Consider the following 21,111-nt stretch of genomic DNA (forward strand, 5'->3'; position numbering starts at 1 on the left):
TTCATCTGTCGGGCTGCCGCTGTTGGGAATCGAACCGTATTTCATACAGATTCCATTGGAAGCGTGGTAGCCATGGACAATCTTGTTAATGAAATATCAACTCCAGGCAGTTGTTTGCTATTAACCATTTCTAATGGTAAAGGAACATTACAGGAAAAAGAAATGGGATAAGGTACTTGTTAGCTGGTCGCAGCCAAGGTTCTTCTACTATATCAGATAATTGAGCTGAAAAGGGAAAGAAGATAATCTTCCTCAATTTCTTAAAGATATTATATGTGGAAGATTGAGAGTTCTCAATGTCAATGACATCGAACAATTGCGATGAGGTAAGTACTGGGGGCACTACTTTAGGGGGCCCTGCATATGGGATACAACTACTGGGGGCACTGCATAATGGGAACTACTACAGAAAGCACTGTATAATGGGCACTACCAGGGGGTATTGTATAATGGGCAGTACTACAAGGGGCACTGCATAATGGGTACTACTACAGGAGGTACTGCATAATGGGAACTACTACAGGGGGCACTGCATAAGGGGCACTACTACAGGGGGTATTGCATGAGGGGCATTCAAAAATGATTGAAAACAAGGAGTGTCAAAAGTCCCACTAATAAAAAATTTATGTTGGGAAGATAATGTAAATTGTGTATTTTCAACGTGCAGGGTTCACCCACAGCGTGACTAAAAACGGGGTTGTGACACAAGGTCATGCTCCTGCAAGTGTCATACCAAAGGCGTGCGTACAAAAAAATGGGGTGTTGCCTTGTGACAGCTAGGCTTCACTCCATTTTTGCACATACACCTTTGGCGCACGCATGTGGTCGACTCTTTAGCTTGACTACAGATATTTGTTGGCTCTTTGTCTCCGACTGATTGCCCCCCCCCCCCCCTGCTCTCTTCCTTGGCTCTGCATCCAGACTTCCAAAGATGGTGAATATTGCATCCATGGGAAAGATTTCTGGACTGCACAACCTGACTATATATATGATGGGAGGTGCTACCTGATGAGACTAATTGCAGGCACAGAAACAGACAAATCTCAGGTGCACAACTCCAAATTATTAATAATATATATAAATGCAATAAAATTTTGCAATCAATAGAGGTTTTTAGCATAATCATGGCCAAGGTTATGGGCCTACCCACCATATCCAGGTAACCTCTTTCGGGTAACATACTAGGGTTCAAATCCAGAGCGCAGGACCCCCCAAAACTGGCCCAGCCAAGCTGCCCCAGGGCACCACCATAGTAAGAAAAGTGCAGTGTAAAGAGAGAGGAGCAGCTGCATATAAAGAATGAAAATAAAAGTGAAGTACATATACAGTCAGATGCATAAATATTGGGACATTGACAGAATTTTCATATTTTGGCCTCTATTCACCACCACAATGGCTTTGAAATTAAACAAAAAAGATGTGCTTTAACTGCAGACTTTCAGATTTAATTTGAGGGTAATTACATCCAAATCAGGTGAACGGTGTAGGAATTACAACAGTTTCTATATGTGCCTCCCACTTTTTAAGGGGCCAAAAGTAATGGGACAAACTAAACAATCCTAAATCAAACTTTCACTTTTTAATACTTTGTTGCAAATCCTTTGCAGGCAATTACAGCCTGAAGTCTGGAAAGCATAGACCTCACCAGATGCTGGGTTTCATCCCTGGTGATGCTTTGCCAGGCCTCTACTGCAAATGTCTTCAGTTCCTGCTTGTTCTTGGGGCATTTTCCCTTCAGTTTTGTCTTCATCAAGTGAAATGCATGCTTAATCGGATTCAGGTCAGGGGATTGACTTGGCCATTGCATAACATTCCACTTTTTAGCCTTAAAAACTCTTTGGTTGCTTTTGCAGTATGCTTCGGGTCATTGTCCATCTGCTCTGTGAAGCGCCGTCCAATGAGTTCTGAAGCATTTGACTGAATATGAGCATATAATATTGCCCGAAACACTTCAGAATTCATTCTGCTACTTTTTTCAGCAGTCACATCATCAATAAATGATATGATGGGAGGTGCTACCTGATGAGACAAATTGCAGGCACAGAAACAGACAAATCTCAGGTGCACAACTCCAAATTATTAATAATATATATAAATGCAATAAAATTTTGCAATCAATATAGGTTGTTAGCATAATCATGGCCAAGGTTATGGGCTTACCCACCATATCCAGGTAACCTCATTCGGGTAGGTCCCTAACATACTAGGGTTCAAATCCAGAGCGTAGGACCCCCCAAAACTGGCCTAGCCAAGCTGCCCCAGGGCACCACCATAGTAAGAAAAGTGCAGTGTAAAGAGATAGTTAGGAGCAGCTGCAGCTACATATAAAGAATGAAAATAAAAAAGTGAAGTACATATATATTAAACACACAGTGAAGGGTTAAAATGTGTTATAAAGGAAAATATGTGTTCTAATACGGTGCCCTGAGACAGATCAACCAATGCAATCCAGGGGGACCCACGCCCCAAAAATGAACCAAAGTTGCACTACAGTATATAAATTGTAGGACTTACCTAGAATTGTGCCTAATACAGTGTGCATATACATTACCAGACTCCATGCTTTTAAACCAATAATGAAGGGTGCTAATCCCCATTTTTGGGGCGTCGGTTTCTACATGTGCCTCCCACTTTTTAAGGGGCCAAAAGTAATGGGACTATCAACTCAAAAGCTATTTCATGGACAGGTCTGGGCTATTCCCTCGTTATTTCATTATCAATTAAGCAGGTAAAAGGTCTGGAGTTGATTCTAGGTGTGACATTTGCATTTGGAATCAGTTGCTGTCGACTCTCAATATGAGATCCAAAGAGCTGTCACTATCAGTGAAGCAAGCCATCATTAGGCTGAAAAATCAAAACAAATCCATCATAGCAAAAACATTAAGTGTGGCCAAATCAACTGTTTGGAACATTCTTAAAAAGAAAGAACGCACCAGAGAGCTCAGCAACACCAAAAGACCCGGAAGACCACGGAAAACAACTGTGGTGGATGACAGAAGAATTATTTCCCTGGTGAAGAAAAACCCCTTCACAACAGTTGGCCAAATCAAGAACACTCTCCAGGAGGTAGGTGTATATGTGTCAAAGTCAACAATCAAGAGAAGACTTCACAAGAGTGAATATAGAGGGTTCACCACAAGATGTAAACCATTAGTAGTGAGCCTCAAAAACAGGAAGACCAGATTAGAGTTCGCCAAACAACATCCTATGGACAGATGAGACAAAGATTAACTTGTACCAGAGTGATGGGAAGAGAAGAGTATGGAGAAGGAAAGGAACTGCTCATGATCCAAAACATACCACCTCATCAGTGAAGCATGGTGGTGGTAGTGTCATGGCGTGGGCATGTATGGCTGCCAATGGAACTGGTTCCCTTGTATTTATTGATGATGTGACTGCTGAAAAAAGTAGCAGAATGAATTCTGAAGTGTTTCGGGCAATATTATATGCTCATATTCAGTCAAATGCTTCAGAACTCATTGGACGGCGCTTCACAGAGCAGATGGACAATGACCCGAAGCATACTGCAAAAGCAACCAAAGAGTTTTTAAGGCTAAAAAGTGGAATGTTATGCAATGGCCAAGTCAATCCCCTGACCTGAATCCGACTGAGCATGCATTTCACTTGATGAAGACAAAACTGAAGGGAAAATGCCCCAAGAACAAGCAGGAACTGAAGACATTTGCAGTAGAGGCCTGGCAAAGCATCACCAGGGATGAAACCCAGCATCTGGTGAGGTCTATGCGTTCCAGACTTCAGGCTGTAATTGCCTGCAAAGGAAATGCAAAAAAGTATTAAAAAGTGAAAGTTTGATTTAGGATTGTTTAGTTTGTCCCATTACTTTTGGCCCCTTAAAAAGTGGGAGGCACATATAGAAACTGTTGTAATTCCTACACCGTTCACCTGATTTGGATGTAATTACCCTCAAATTAAATCTGAAAGTCTGCAGTTAAAGCACATCTTGTTTGTTTCATTGCTAAGCCATTGTGGTGGTGAATAGAGGCCAAAATATGAAAATTCTGTCAATGTCCCAATATTTATGCATCTGACTGTATATGTACTTCACTTTTATTTTCATTCTTTATATGCAGCTGCTCCTCTCTCTTTACACTGCACTTTTCTTACTATGGTGGTGCCCTGGGACAGCTTGGCTGGGCCAGTTTTGGGGGGTCCTACGCTCTGGATTTGAACCCTAGTATGTTACCCGAAAGAGGTTACCTGGATATGGTGGGTAGGCCCATAACCTTGGCCATGATTATGCTAAAAACCTCTATTGATTGCAAAATTTTATTGCATTTATATATATTATTAATAATTTGGAGTTGTGCACCTGAGATTTGTCTGTTTCTGTGCCTGAATATTGCATCCATCCCAGAAGCAGCATATGAAATGATCCATTGACGCACATACACAGACTGAGACCCTATCTATAATAATAATTTATTAAAAAATATATGTGTGTGAGCATATTGCTCAGCACAGTAATCAAAAACCAGTAACAAAATTCTCAAAAGTGCAAAAAAAAACCCCACTTACCTTAGCAGCCATTAACTTCTCAATTCTAGCAACCTCCGATATGTAACTATGGACTCTTTGTTTTAATTCTTCTTTTTCATGCATTGCAGTTTCTAATTCCAGGGTAACAGTCTAATGAAAGAAAAAATATATCACTGAAACACAATACAACTTTGTGTAAGGAATAAGTGAGGCACCCTAACCCCAGTATCATCTGCTTTATCATGGTTTGTGGAATTGTGTCCAAATTAACCCGAGTTAGTGGAGGTTCGGTTGGGCTCTCCTGAGATCCAAACAGAAATCCCTGTTTAATGTGCATAAAGCGTGAACTTTCATAGACCATGAGCTAACACTCATTAATGCACTTAACGCACCTTTTCAAACACTCATTAAAAAAAAGGGGCACGGTGAAAAAGGGAGACTAACTGAAAAGTTTTACGCGATGAAGCCCGAGGCTACCTCCCTTTTTCACCCATGATATGTAAACACCTCTAACTGAGTTACCCCCCTTAAATCTGTGTTTAACATAAACTGGTTGAGAAACTTTTATTCAACATTAATATACATACAAACAGCCAATCCAAAACTGCCCTCATAACCACCCTATCAACCATAGAGATTCTTTATTATTTTAGTTACGGACACCAAAACTTAATTGGAAGAGTAAGGGTTTTCTGTTCGATAAACCTCAACACTGAAATATGGAATTCAGATATTGGAAGGGGGGGAATTTAATTGTACGTGATGTGCCGTTCTGGAACCGCACATTGCACCTGCTGGCACCGCAAGTTTTCCCTCGCACTACCCCCATTGATAAACACATTTTATTGCAATCTGACTTTACCAGACCTGCAACCTCCCTTGGTGGTGCCATACCAATAACTAATGACCTTGTCCTTACACATGAAGAGAGTTCCACACTCATATTGTACAAACTTCAGTTCATGGGAGGAGACATTGCCTGAAAGACTTACAGCCTGCGTCATTATGCTTTGAATGCTAATGACGGCAGCCTCCGACAGGTTGGTGCCATGACCAAGAGAGTCCAGCAGGAGGCCGCTAAAGAGCTCCTGAAGAGGATCACTGAGGAAGGCATGAACAGCCGCCTTTGCAAACATTTTATTTCCTACTAGTAAATATTAAATAAGTTAATGACATTTTGACCTTATACAACCAAAATACATGCCTGATTCTCTCTAGTCATGGTGCTCAAATCATCCTGCAATCTTCTATTCTCCTTCAGTGAAATTTCTCTCAATCTCACATTTTCTGCAAGTTCGGTATGGGCAGAATTGAGCTGGCGGTGAAGACTGGATAACTCCCGGTCTTTGTTACTCAAGGTATCTTTCAGCTGGCTGCAAATGAAGTCAAGTAACTTGTATAATTAGGACTGTTTAAAAATTGTTGTTTTGTTTCTTACTATCACCAGTTCTTAAAGAAGAATTACAGTGAATTCAGAATTCTATTCTATATACCCCTTTTATACTGGATGAAAAATCCTGGGTTGATGCACATGAACACGCATCAACCCGGAATTTCATTTGGGCTTCTGCCTTACTATAATATGCAAAGTACAGCTCAGATTTGGATATGTATGCAAAATTGTATTGTACATTTGTATACAGTGTATTTATATTTTGAAATGCCTCTTATGATCTAAAGCTGGGTACACACTAGGGGTGAGCGGGTTCGGTTTTACTCGGATCTTTTTATTGGCTATCGCCGAACACGTGTTTTGGATAGCGAATAAAATCGAGCCGAATTTGCGGTAAAGTGGCGATAAGAACCGAGTAAAACCGAACCCGCTCACCCCTAGTACACACTAGACAATATGTCGCTCGATCTGGTGGATCAGGCCGACATATCGTCCAGTGTGTACCCATTATGTCGCTGACTATGCACACTCCCGTGTGTAGTCAGCTACATCCTCCGTTGGAGGACAAGCGATATTTAGCAGGGGGACATGCTGCCGATTGCAGGATGGCCCCCGCCGTCGTTCCGTTGCTGCAGGCATCGGCAAGTGTGTATGCAACGCCGATGACAATGTTGTACACACTAGACACCCGGCATTACACCAATATACAAGTAAACCTTATATTGCAATAATTTTTTTCCTTCATAAAATCATAACGTGGATTCAGACTGCACACGTGTTAAGGGTACAAATACAGGAGAACTTCCACCTAGTGGGTTTATTTACTGTATAAACTAAAATAAAAGGTTATTTGTAATTACATTAAATAATTTTCTCTGAATACATTGGGAGACACTGGAACCACAGGACTATAGAGGCTCAGGCAGGAGCTGAGTACTGAACTAATTTGATTCAAGTCTGAACTCCTACCCCTTTATGTGCACTAGACTGCAGGGAAATCATTATTTTACTAACACAGTCCCACAGAAAAGGAAGTGGGATATAGGGGAAGATGTACTAAGCCAATCAGCTCCTAACTGCCATGTTACAGGCTGTGTTTGAAAAAGGACCATTAGAAGCCGATTGGTTGGTACTTTCTCTTTCCATGGCTTAGTACATCTACCCTATAGAGACATTCAAAAAGAAAGGAAGGACAGGTCTGTCAACAATAATACACTTGGGAGAAAACAAGAGCCTAAAAGGGGAAAACTAGAGCCTAAGGAGTGGACGTCCAGTGTCCCCCAAATGGCCTCATAGGATGGGAAAAATAAGATGAGCAAATACGTAGCAAAGTTTAACACAAACTAAGTTTCACAGACAATCTTCCCATTGCGGTTCCCTTGAACCGACATTATACACAGGTTTTGTACAAATGCTGCAGAATGTATAATCTATACATAGAAATGGGAGAGACTGCCAATGCTGCTCTGGGGAAGCGTTTACATTTCAAGCTAAAACAATAATTACAGGTTATTCTGCTCAAACGCATAAGCCTAATGCTGTCAACCAAACAAATAAAACTCCCCTAATAAAATACAGAATGAAATGAATATTTAGTTGAACAGTTTTGTGAACTCTGCTCGGTTTTCCAACAAACTTTGTGCTACACAAAACTTTTTATAATCAGTGAAAGACTTACTCAACAGTGGCATCAAGCTCGGAAACAGTAAGCCTTAAATTAGTAATAGTCTTTTCCTAGAAGGGAAACAAGACATTAAAACTGAAACATGCGTAACACACATGAAACATTTATAGAGGTAAGCAATAACACAGAACAACAAATGAGTTTGGAGATGCAACTATACTACCTGTAGTACCATTCATTTACACATTCAGTTTGTAATTACAGAAGAAAAATACAGAAACGTGAACAGTGATTTAACAGAAAGAATTTTCATGTGAAAGTATGAGACAGAGGATTATGGTTCCTAAATAAACCACTGCAACTTTTATTTTTTTTAAATGAATGGTATAACGAGTACTAAAGGCATAGCGACCTGCAGGAGATGCACAACATACTTTGTTTTCCAGGTTATCATCTAAACAAGCAACCCGCTCGGTCTTCTCATCCACTGTTTCCTGCAGATTATCTTTTTCTTTGTCCAAGACAGAAATCGTGTTTCTGAGCATGGTCATTTCAGTTGCCTGTGCAGACACCTTGTGATTTAATTCACCTTTAAGAAAAAAAAAAAAAAATGTTTTAAGTCTACAATAAAGGTCATCCACTCCAATTCATATCTGCTAACTGAAACAAGGGTTATAGGGAACATTTTTTTTTTTCTTTTAGATTTCTGGCTATGCTCCAAAAATGATGGGTCTTTATCTCAGCACTAAAGCAATTATTTGTATTCATTGAGCTACGTTGCAGCTTTTCGAAGTTCTCTTTATTATAGAACTACTGTCTCTTTAGAAGGCTTATACAGTTTGAAAACTGGGAAATTAATAATAACACTTCTGTTAGTCATAGTTATATTCATTTCTCAGTCTGTGTTGAGGACAAAGGAGCTGGGCAACCTCGGCCCTCAAGGCACACTAACAGTCCTGGTTTTAGTGATATCCATAATTGTGCACAGATGCTTAAATCAAAATAACTGAGGTACTAATTAAGTCACTTGTGCTCAAGTATGGCTATCCCTAAAACCTGGACTGTTAGTGTGCCTTGAGGACCATGGTTGGGAACCCCTGAGTCTTAAAGGGTCAACTATTGAAGATTGCAGCTCCTCCCATATTTTCAGTTAATACCTTGCAAAGTCCAAAAGACAGGGTAAACAAAAGGTAACAGAACTGGTCAATGACCTATAAAAGGTGGGAGCACAGTATATCCCCAGAGGGACTTAGATAAATAAATGTAACTGTAGCCCAATCTAGAGGACACTACTACCATGGGGGACATTCCAAAGGTACACCTAGGAGGAGGGTATGCTCAGGGAAAGCCGAACACAAAACTATGCACTAAAAGCTAGCAGTCTTTGGTGGAAAAACCAGCAATTTTGGCAAACATGTGAACAGAGAACCAGGTGACTGCCCGACATAGTTGCTTAGTGGAGGCTCCATGCTGCGCCACCAAGGAAACATTCACCAATCTGGTAGAGTGAACAGATATACCTATCAGAACCAGCAGCCTGGAACCAGACGCCCGTGAGCCATGTTACTATATTCTGTTTTGCTGCTAGGCAACCTCTTCTCTGTGCGTCCTAGAGAAACAGCAGAGTGGCGTTTCTACTATTACTGGAACTCTTCCCTGGGAAAATGTTTACAGCTCGAACTACTATAAGTAAAGCAAGCTGTCCTTAGACAAAAGGATATTGTAACCCTATCAAGAGGATTGAAAATCTCCTGATTATGATGGAATCCAACACCAAACTAGAGTGTAGTGACCACTGTCCTAAAGTAGAATCGCTGCAGATAGAGGCTTCAGTCCAAAAGAAGCAGAACTTGGGTCTTAGCCACAGGAACATCACAGGCTGAATTAGCTTTTCCAGGTGGTCAGTTTTACCTCCTCAGAGGAAACTCATACTGGGGTTTATACCTTCTCAACAGAGCAATGTGAGTGTCTATAAGACATGTCTCTGCTGGCTCACACTTACCACAGAGGCATCAGCTGTAAGAGGGGTGCCACCTGGCATGTACCAGCTGATTGCAGTCTTTGACAACCTCACAAACTTCTCTGGAAATGTGAATGTGTGAGCGCATGTGTGTGTATCTGTCTGTCTGGTGGGGGAGGGGGTGAGAGAAGTAAACCACAGCTCTGGCATATGCCATCTTAAAAATACCAGTGCCAGCTAAACATAGGTTCCCCGTCAAGTACAATCCAGGTTTATAACATCCTAGAGTTAGATGCTGCTAAACAGAGCAATGTTGGTACAGAAAAACCTGCTACAAGAAAGCCACAACCCGCCTGCCCGCAGACCCTTTGGAATGGTACCAAGGAGAGAGGTGACACCTCCTCCTAAACTAAACTACAGTGCATGCTCCCCAATCCAGACTAGCATAATAGCATGTATGAACATTAAAAATAAAACAAAGATAAATAAAATATAACTTCTAATAGGGTTGCCCCCAGCCCCATAAAGAACACAACTTCTCGGATACAAACTAAACTACAGAGACAGGGCTTGAGAAAGTGGAGAGTCTTCAAGTAAGTTAACCCTTTAATAAGTGCCCATCTTTAGCACCCACAGCAAAACTCCATGCTAGCAGTATCCCCTGGGCTGACGGCTAGGAGAAACTAGGTAAATATTTTCCTTGGCGATTGTGCAACGAAGTTAAAAAAAAACAAAAAAAACCCTTATTTACAAATCAGGTAAATGAGGATTTTTGACTTGCCTGTAAAATTATTCCCCCAGTCAGGCTGGACTTGCGCTAATTGATCAGTCATCCGTTGGGACCAGTCCAGTCATGCCGCTGGTTTAGAAGCTTGACAGCGACCAGACTGCTTCTGGACTTTAGAGGAAGAGCCCTGAAATCTTGAAGAGGACTGACCACTCGCCTTTCTCTGTGACCTGCACCAAACCCTGGACCGATTAGGACAAACCTTAAACTCAAGCGAGCTCCGAGAGGGCTGGCTGTTGGTCCCCAAGAGTAGGCTAAGAAGAGGCCAGCTGAGGTTCTCTGGAGGCCACAGATGAGGTTGAGGGGGAGGGGGGAAGTCCGAGAGGTCACCAGCTAAGATGACAACTCCTACATGCAAGCAACAGTGAGGCTGCCCACGTAGGTTCCTTTGGGGGCAGGCACCACCTCCGAGAGGGACTCATCCTGTGCCACCGCAGAACACTGGTCACAAAGGCCAGTGTGATCCCGAGCCGAACACAAAAATTTTTCCTTGCACGCTTATACCTGCAAAGCGTGTAGCACAGGAGCACCCCTCTCCTTGGAAACCTTTAGAGGCTACAGTTCAGCTGCAAAAGAAACAGCACAGACACACAGTAAACAAACTACATGGTGAGTGAGGGCAAGAGCATTGAACTAAGAAGCCACAAATAAAAGAATAAGTGGTCTAGTGATACTCAAATTACTGTAAGCCCCAAGTATAGTGTAGTGGCTACCAACAAATAAGTAGGTACAATGAGAAACTAACAAACCGCTGACTACTGAATAAAAAATGTAGGCAGTAATGTGAAAAAACTATGCTAACAATAAGCAATGAGTGTACAAACAGAGATATTTTTCTTATATTTATCTATATTTGAGAACTAACAAACAGCTTGTCAATCTGAAGCTAGACTAACAGGCTAGAAACATAGCTGAGAAAGTGAAACTAATCTAACAGGCTAGTAACATACAAGCAGAAAGAACAGTTCAAGTGCTCATATAGAGAGAAACATATATACATAAAAGGCACAATATTCCCAGAAACCAGCACCAACAGATGAGGAAGGGGATTAGAAAAACCTGGCACCACACGAGAGCGGTATAGGGGAGACAGGAGATCCCCTGTACGTGCAGACAGACAGTGCTGTGAGGCTGCTCAGCGTCTGGGAGTAGGAGAAAAGAGGAGCTTCTGGTGGGCAGCCCAGGACTGGAACCAGCCAAAGGGTGGGGAGATGGAGAGAACAGGGAAAAGCTCCACCCCCATTTGACCAAACCCAGGGACCTGCCGTTAATGACATCCCTGTTGCAGCTGCATCCCTGGTGGTCTAGTTATAACACAAACAAGGCTGGAACCATCGGCGGCAATTGTTGCTATAAAAGGACTAGCTTTCCCACAGTGTGGGAAGCGGCTTACTTGACCCTACTTCCGGCCATGGCTGCTCCTTTGCACCTGCGAGAAGGAGGTGGCCGGCGGCACTGACACAGAAGCCAATGCGCTGTACCGGAGAAAGGTGATGGAGCGGTCAGCGGTAGCGTGTGTAACGCTCACCACTGACAGCACAGAGAGAAAAAAAAATAAAATTAGAAGTTAGCAGGGACTGCAGCCCCTAAAAAACCATGCTGCTCCCAAAGAAGTTAACTCTTTTGTGCCCAGACTCCAGCAGCTCCACCTATACCCACCCCCTGCCAGTCCCAGTGTCCAGCAGTGGATGAAAGAAAACATTTCACTTTTACATAAGGCCAACAGGGACCCTTTCATGTTACAGTTTAAGACTTCTTTAAATGTAATTCAGTGAATGCAAATTCAATATATTGAAGTTAGACTTAAATTGGCAATGTACCTATTCTTTCTTCCAGTGTTGCAATTTCTTCTTGTGATAACTGCAACTCATTTGAGGTTACAGAGAGCCGATGCTGGAGATCTTCCATTGACTTCTGAAGTTGTTCATTCAGTAACCTATACCACAGAGCACACAATAGGGTTTTAAGATGATGGATTAATATTGCTTGACAGCAATCTGCCACTGCAGTAGTTATCTGGTCTAACTAAATGACTAGTTTAATACTATTTACTTAGACACCTTATGATTTAGATGAACTAAAAATGACACAAACTCTAACCAAGCTGGATCATTGTTTAGCCCCATTAATACTATTATAATGCCAGTACCCTAAAATATGTTCATCGCATATGTGCAACTTACTGAATATGGACATTGTGGAAGAATGCATTCTATACCACAAATTCACAGTAACTAGTGTAAAGAAGAAATAGCAACAAAGTTGAACATTAAATATATACTGCTTGAGCAAACTAACCTTAAAGAACTGAAATCGGCTTTATACTGTGAAGAGTCATCCAGAGTTTGGGCCAGAGTAACAGACTGTGATTGATTTATTTTCTCTAGAGATGATATATTTTCCTTGAGCTCAGAAATCGTCAATCTTAATTCACAGCGTTCTCTTTCAAGCTAAATATCAAACCACAATAAGGAAGCTTGGTCAATAGCACCCAATGTATAACATTTACAGGTGATGCAAACATTTCTCCGTATTCATGCATTCCCATAGTAGCCACATATTATGCTTGAAGCTGGTAGTGATCAGTAAGTGTCTAGGCACTTACTATTTGTCATATGCATAGCCCAAGATCTGTCTGAAGTATTAGAACATCTAGCGATTGCAAATATAGTTGATAATGAAAGTCTGTGTGCCGGTAATCACCAAACCACTACAGTAATTCCAAATAAGGTGTGTGATAAAACAGAAATAAGCATGGCCTAAGAGCACAGATTTTTCATGTTGTACATCAGCTTTAGGATGGAATACCCCTGCCCTCCTTTGTATTTAGGCAGTTCATCTAGTTGAAAACATTCACTGAATCACTGAGTACTGATATTTACAGCTTACTTTAATCTGGTGGTCATCACATGACACGGACTTAACTAGTCATTGTCTAAGCCTCATGAAGGTCATGCAACTGGTAGTTTTCTTATTATATAGAAGCTTCTAAAAAAAATAATCTGTCTTATATGACAATACTTATACATTTCTGTGACAGTTCTGGGTGTTTTTGCAAAAAGAGGGCTGGGCTGGAACCATACATTCCCCCTCTGATGTAACAGTTTGTCACTAAACACTGTAATGGGGAGCGAGTGGATAGAAGCCATGTTAATACAGCATTTTGAAGAAAAACCAATATATTTACATTTCAGACATTTATACATGATTACTTGCCATTTGAATTGAGCTTTCTAGCTCAGTCATTTTTTGGGAAAGCTTCAACATTTCAGAGGCTGATGCTTCCTGCTGAACCTGTAAATAAATTCACGAAAGAAAGAAGCTTTTCAGTCACATGTGCAATCAAAATTTTTCATTAATGAAGCCAACGGAGATAACATCTTTCTCAGATCGTAGGACAGGCTTGTGCACCTATAATGCAAGGTAATGCACTTATAAAAGAGTAGCTAACAGAGAACTTGACAGTTACATTATGTTCAAGACTGTTTTCCCCCAACTCTGCAGCTCATTGGCTAAAAACAGTCCTGAACATAATGCAATTCGGTATCTCCGCTTACTTGTTTTGCAGAATTGTCTCAACGGGGGGAATTCAATTCAACGCGATGTTGAATAGCCGCGGGAGGGAGCTCCCGCAGCTATTCAATACACCGCGCTGTTTGGGCGCGCTAAAGGATTTCTTCTCGCACCCCCCTGGGAATGCAAGGAGAAATCCAACCAAAGTGCCGGGCGCACAGCTGTTTTTCTGGTTAGCGTGGCGTTAACAGCCGTCCGCCCGGCACTTTGGTCAGAGAATACCGGTTAACGCGCCTTAATACCCTTGTTAAGGCGCGATAACCGGCATTCTCTGACCACACAGCGCACTGAATTGAATAGCTCCGGGAACTCGCTCCCGATGCTATTCAATTGGCGTTGAATTGAATCGCCCCCTATAATTATAACACTATGATCTTTCAGTTTGGCTGATTCAATATAATCAGTACTGTAACTTGCCAATTTGTTACAAGGTTCTAGGAAGAGCAAAAGCCTCGACACCAAAGCACTGGAGCCCTCGACAATCTGATATGAGGTGCCTAACTGCTGATTATAAAGAGAGGTTGTCTCAGCCAATGCACATCCGGAGAAACTGAAAAGAGTGGAAATCCATTCTACAGTGTGCAAAACCCTTTAGCCCATAGTACCAACCTGTACAAATCACAGCAATTGAGCGCTTAAGTATAGACAACATACATATTACGAAGTAACACAATTTAATAGTAAGGACTTGCGTTTCACTACATAGCATTGGTGAAATGTACTCCACATACAGAGGAAAACCAATATCTGTCAATGTCCCTAGTTATTGATTTTGTAACTTTTAAACAAGATCTGGCTTATATGACAAGACTTACACATTCCAATGACAGTTACGAGTGTTTTTGCAAAAAGAGGGTTGGGTTGGAACCATACATTTCCCCTCTGATGTAACAGTGTGTCCCTAAACATTGTCATGGGGAGCGAGTGAAGAAAGCCTTAGGTATCACAGCATTATGAAGACACACCACAAGGGGATAGGTACGGGATGCCGGCGCTCGGGATCCCGGCGGTCAGATTCCCAACGGGTTTAGAATACCGTCACTTGTCGGTCAGTATTCTAACCCTCCCCCTCTCCCTACCCTAACCCTCCCCTAGTGCCTGACCCTAACCTCCCTCCCTAGTGCCTAACCCCTTTCTGTAAAAGCTCACCCCACCAACACTGCTACTTGCCTTTGGGATTCCAGCGGTGGGGATGCCGGCTCCAGGATGCTGCCAAGTGCATTCTGAGCACCGGAATCCCCAAGTCAGCATATTGTCCGCATGCCACCACAAGACATAACAATGCTCTGCCTACATATCAGACATTAATAAAAGACAATCTTTAATACAAATGTAATAAGGCACTGAAAAGTATTTAAACCTTTATTTGGTCTCTCAGCCCTTCATTTTCATTATGAAATCTCTGCAAGTCAGACTTCACAAGATCTCTTTCCTCCTCCAGATGGCAGAACTCACTGGTTGAGGCGGCATTCTTGCGTAGGGGAGACAAGTCTCGCTTTGCCATGATCAGCTCATTTTGGGCCTGAAAATAAGGAGATAAACTATTTATACAGACTTGCATAGCTACATACAGACTTATCGGTCAGGTCCAGTGGCAACAGTAAGCAGTAATAATAGGATATAGCACCATGGGAGGAAGTTATAGACAATCTAAAATTCGGTTTGGGGGTATCTGGAAAGTAGTAGGAGCAGTGGTCGTTCGGTCAATCCAACATTTAAGTTGAAGGTAATAAAACCAAGCTGAGTGACGCAAATTTATTACAGAGATCAGTGAAAGATAGAATAGAGGATGGGGAAAATAAATCTGCTAAAGACAATTCCTAGGCGCATCCAATAGGAAATATCCAGATTAGGTAGTGCGCCTATATAGAGCCTTAAGAGTTCCAGGGACCGATTCAGTACGGATCACAACAGCGATTGCAATAGCGAATACGCACGCAGTCTCACTATATTCTAAACCATGGCGATGGCAATGCAGTAGTAGCACAACATAAGTACGCACTCCTTACCTTACACACATCTGTAATCCTTAGCAAAACTGTGAAACCATCGGTAACATCGATTACCATCGCAGCCTCACGCACACTTGCCCAAGGTCTGATCTTACTCAGAAATTGCTAACTTCAGCGCACAGAGTACACAAGCTGCACATGGCAGCGCAATGGATAATTTATGCACGCCCATGCAACAGCGTTCAAACGCACTGGCACACCTACATTTTGCCAACATAAACCCCCGTCACCACCCCCAAACGGTACTTCCTATAAATCACTCTGCGATGGGTCTGCATGGTGACTGCGAGCTCAGTCCCGAACTCAGTACAGTGTTCGCACACGTGCATGGTGAAGCATGCGTAGAACGCGACAATCAGTCGATTGCGCGCGCAATCGCAGTTGCAATCCTTGCTGAATCAGGCCCACAGTTCTAGTAGGAAGGGTAAAATCAAAATGAATTGGGAGCTTAATATCCCAAACTTTTAGAATATCTAAAACAGCTGCAGGTAACTACTTGGGTGAAGCTGACTAGGTAGCCAAAGAAGGTAAGATAGAGGAAACCATTAAGGAAGGCTCACTCCAGGTCTACACAGGGTTTAGAAAGGGGAGGTGGAAGGGGAGAAGCCAGTTACTTAAGAAAGCAAGCAAGGTTGCCTCATGGTACCTGGGCAGGTCAGGAAGCACGAGACCCCCCCCCCCCCCTGCATTGTAGAGCGACTCATATGACCATAAATTAGTTCTGGGAGCTTTACGTTTCCAGACATAAGAAAGCATCAACCGTTTTATCAAATCCCATAGTTTACAGGGAATTACATATGGAATAGCATGAAATAAGTACATCAACTTTGGCAACAACATCTTAAATTCCACCAACCGGCCCAACCAAGATGCCTTGTAATTCATCCAGGTAGTGACTAAAGACGTTACCAGAGTCAATTGAGGGATGTAATTATCATCATAGACAGTTTGAATATTAGAAAGGATATGAATTCCTAAGTGTGATAGGGAATCAAATTCTGTCAGTCTTTTTTTTTTTTTTTTAAAGTAAGGGAAGGACCTATAACATGAGGAAAGGGTGTAGTCTCAGGGAGAGGTTGTATCAATTTTGGGGTCGAGGACCAAATCAAAATCACCCAAGATGATAAGTGCGCCATGGCAAACTTTCTGTATTTCTTCAAAAGCTTCTCGTAGAAAGGGGACCTGATCGGAGTTGGGAGCATATAGGGAGACTAAGGCAGCCGGGGTGTCTTCAACTATATCCATGAGAATAAGAAATCTACCATTTTTATCCTCAATTTTGAAGTTCAAGGTGTTTGCATGGAACAAAATGACAACACCATTACGTTATGGAAGGGCCGTTGGCAGTATACCATATGGGGTATCACCTTTAAATATAGGGTGCTGCTGAAGATGAAAAATGCGTCTCTTGTAAGGCCACAATATTAGCTTTATGCTGGTGGAAAGTGGAGACGGATAACCGCCGCTTGTGCAGTGAATTAAAGCTTTGACAAAAGAGAATCTTAACCATTAGATATAAGCAAACAAAGAATTTAAGATGTTGCAGACAAATTTTCAATGCCTTAGCAACATTAGGAGGCAGATTCAAAAGGGTGCGGAAGCCGCAGAAGACAGATTATGCTCGCAGCCTATTTCACTGCGAACAGAAGACAGTACTGTAATGGGTTGAAAAATGCGCAATGCGAGCTACCAGCTAATGAAATATGCCCTTAAATGAGTGAAGAGTTCCTGCTTCTTTTGTAGAAAGATTCCAGTATTATGTCTGAAACGCAGTGTCCTCGAAGGGTTGAAAAAAGGGCTGTTGCAATGCAGTAAACACTAATTTCAAGTCACTGATGGAGGATAATATTGGTTGAAAATACGTCACAAAAATAGTCTGCCCCTCAGGTTAGAGCGCTCACCCTATTCTGAAAGAAAACAGAAGACAGAAAAAGACATTTAATTAACTAATTTTTGCACTATAGTTTGGATAATGTATTAAAAAACTAAGAGCAAGTGGGCTAACTGGGAAGAAGCTGCAGGAAACTTTCTTTTTACACTGCCCTCCAAAACTTTGCAGAGATCGGCCTTTTTTTTTTTTTTTCAGCTCTGAGCATGGTCAGAGAGCCCCATTTTCTTAGAGATCTTAGCTTCAATTGCCAAACTGTTAAAGGTAGCCAGGGTAAATCCAGGGTAGTAAAGTTGTTGGAGAGAACAGGATCCAATCTTGGGGGGGTGGGGGGTTCATGGCAGATGGAGCCATTCCTAGCTTGTCCTTGCAGCATAACCTGGTGACACCAACAGCACTGCACCTCTTTTCATTTTGCCTTTTTGCGAAAAGCACAGAAGCATCACAACTGGAGGAAACAGGAAAAAATCCCACAGAACATAGGGCCTGATTCAGAGGTGAGAGCAAGTCCTGTTGTGATTGCATTACCGTACACAGAAAAACTGCAAATATATACAAAATGTTGTTGCCTCTGGGATTTTTGCAGAGACACCCATCAATGGCATCTATGAACCGCCACTTGCGTATAAAGATGCACCATACATTCAATCCTCTGACCAAACGATATAAAAACTCTGGCATTAGGCTACAAGTTTATAAAATCATATAAAACCATGTGGTAACGTGGAGATTCACAAGGAAGTACTCACTTTGCATCCAAATCCTCAATGTGACCACAGTCTAATCAAATCCGTAAATATCGGCATTGCGTCCACCTCCGAATCAGGCCCATAGTGTTGATAAGAACACTTGTTGTTACATTGTTCTGTATCAGCATTGCTCCAACTTACGGATAAACTGGGATGCAATCTTGTCAATGTCTGGCTGACCTCATCTCTACCCAATATGCTGTAAAAATGCCCAGGTTGAGAGACCAATCTTCTGGATGCAGGGTGTGCCCTCAGAGTCAACTGGCCTCCCAATTTTCCACCTCTGGGATTAAAACTGCAGATATCGAAGTAACATTTTGTCCTGACTAACGCATGATCCTGCTGTTTGTGCAATGGTTAATGTATGTTACCGCGATGGCATGGTTGAACTGAATTCTTATGAGGATTTCCCAGATGCTGAATATGTTATTTAACTGGAGCATTTGGTAGTCTTCCTTAAGTCAAAGACGCAGCCGATATGTTCTTGGAGACAAAGTGCTGTGTTATATGGTCAAATGACGAGTTGACCGATCACAATATGAGAGGCAGTAGAACTGTAATGCTCCCAAATGGAACTACACAAACTGTGAGGCCTTGAAAATCCAAACCATCCTACCCAGGTCTTAGAAAAAAGCAGATGTCTGTCTGAGAACCAGTAAACACCATACTAATCTGTAAGGAGTCTATTTTGTCTAAAAAAAAAAAACATCTGTCAAGTGCTGAACAGCAGACCAAGGAAGACCAGTCTGAGGAGTAAGGAACCAGACTGAATTTCTGGAAGTTAACAATTCAACCATGGGGCTTCAAAAATCTGTGCTCTCTCTCAGTAATACAGCTGAAGCAAAAGTCAGAGATGCTACATTAAGCAAGAGGTCATCCAGGTAGGGAATAATAATCACTGAACCTCAAAAGAGCATCCATATTTATGAACACCAGTGAAGTTGTTGCCAAACGTAAAGGGAGAGCCCTGGTGGGACTGAACAGCAAATCTGATAAAACATTGGCGATTTTCCAAGATTGGAACATTCCATTTCATTTTTCAACCTGTTGATCCTATTGAATATAGGTGTTGATGGTCTTAAAATTGGGGTGGGTACAGTGGTCCATGTAAATATTAAACTGGAGAAATTACAGTTTAACCATTAATTTTGTTTTCTTGAAAAGCTCCATGGCAGTTGTACACGAATAGGGTAACCCCTTTGCTGACGAGGTTTTTCTCCCCCTTGTGCCAAGGTCATTTTTTCACTTGTTCTCGTCACATTTCAAAATCAATATAAATTTTTTTAGGCATTACCCATACAAATTGTAGTTTGTGTTTCTAGAAAATAATGCACCATTACTCTTTTAACTCATTCTATCATCAAAATAAATATAATACAAATGGTAAAAAAAAAATTTTTTGCTGAAATTTCAAGAAGGGATACCAAAAGTAAACATTTTTTTTTTTGTCTTTATTTTTTGTTTTGCTAAAAAATTCACCTTTTCCGAAGTAGTAAACAGCAAAATTCTATGTGTAGGTTTTTACAAAAAAAATTTGCACTGACAATGAAAATGATTTTTTCAGTGTGATCACCAGACATTAACCTTTATGTGGGCATACCCCTCTTTCAAAGAAGGGTATCCTCATGTTTTTACTTTACAGTATACGGTGGGTGAGCTAGAGGGACAAAGTCTGTCCCACCACCAGTTTAAATTTATTTTTTTTAAACAGTGCATGCGCACACAGCTGAGTTTCCAATAATCGAGCCATTGACTGCAGGGAGTTCCCACCGGCCACTTGGACCAATGGGGACAAGGCAATTGATAGTTTAAGGGAGCTATACCCGATGCTGTGAAGTTGGACTTGTCTTCCACAATCTAGCTCTTTTATCTGGAGAACAAGAACCACTTGTTCTCCAGATAAAACAGGTAGATTGTGGAAGACAGTCCAACTTCACAGCGTCCTTTGCAGTGAAGAAGTTAACTCCCTAGCTAAGCAGAGCAAAGACAGGGAAAATAAATACTGAAAGGTATTATGTATGCATGTATAATGCTGTGACTCATTCCCCTGGTCGCCATCCCAAGAAGTCCCTAACAAAAAAACAGTACATACTATTATAATATTGGGTTGACACAAAGTGTTTCAAGGAAATGATATTCCATGGTAGATATTAACTAATAAAGACATAAAATTACCCAATCTATACAAAAAGAGGGCATCGACTGTGCAAAGTAAATGTATTGAATAGCTGCTGTAATTATTTATTCTTGTAATATGAGCATCTGCAAAATACATCACATCCACAAAATGTCTGGTAAAAGGCTAAAAGTACAGAAAATGTATCAAGACTAAAACAAAGTTATATGAAATTAAAGGTTTCTAGTTTCAATGCAATAGGTATTACAGTGTAGGTCAAACAAATTAAAAAATAGATGTATACATAGTTAATGTTAAAAATTGTACTAATCAGATATAAAAATGAGATAAAAATACTAACAAATATTTGTTAAAAATTGTGTGTCCTTATAATGTTTTGGGGCCCTTGATTTACAGAATTATACAGGAATTTTTCTAGCCATTTCTGTTATATTGCCTTTATTGTATACTGTACCTAATATATAAGATATGATGTTAATTTTTGCCCATCT

At 41.3% G+C, this 21,111-nt stretch overlaps 1 protein-coding gene across 2 annotated transcripts in view; it reads right to left on the bottom strand.

Moving 5' to 3' along the window:
* CEP135 (centrosomal protein 135) overlaps positions 1-21,111 on the bottom strand; it is a 141,622-nt gene that overhangs the window by 43,414 nt on the left and 77,097 nt on the right. For both annotated transcript variants that reach the window (XM_088478723.1, XM_088478724.1), the window contains exons 13-20: positions 15,195-15,356; positions 13,478-13,555; positions 12,560-12,711; positions 12,082-12,197; positions 7,949-8,103; positions 7,569-7,624; positions 5,702-5,870; positions 4,537-4,647 (exon numbers count right to left, since the gene is read on the bottom strand). In XM_088478723.1, coding sequence (XP_088334849.1) covers positions 4,537-4,647; positions 5,702-5,870; positions 7,569-7,624; positions 7,949-8,103; positions 12,082-12,197; positions 12,560-12,711; positions 13,478-13,555; positions 15,195-15,356 — 999 coding nt within the window. The remainder of the gene's footprint in view (positions 1-4,536; positions 4,648-5,701; positions 5,871-7,568; positions 7,625-7,948; positions 8,104-12,081; positions 12,198-12,559; positions 12,712-13,477; positions 13,556-15,194; positions 15,357-21,111) is intronic.

The sequence above is a fragment of the Taudactylus pleione genome, unplaced genomic scaffold, assembly GCF_031769625.1.
Source record: "Taudactylus pleione unplaced genomic scaffold, aTauple2 ptg000218l, whole genome shotgun sequence".
Taxonomy (NCBI): Eukaryota; Metazoa; Chordata; class Amphibia; order Anura; family Myobatrachidae; genus Taudactylus; species Taudactylus pleione.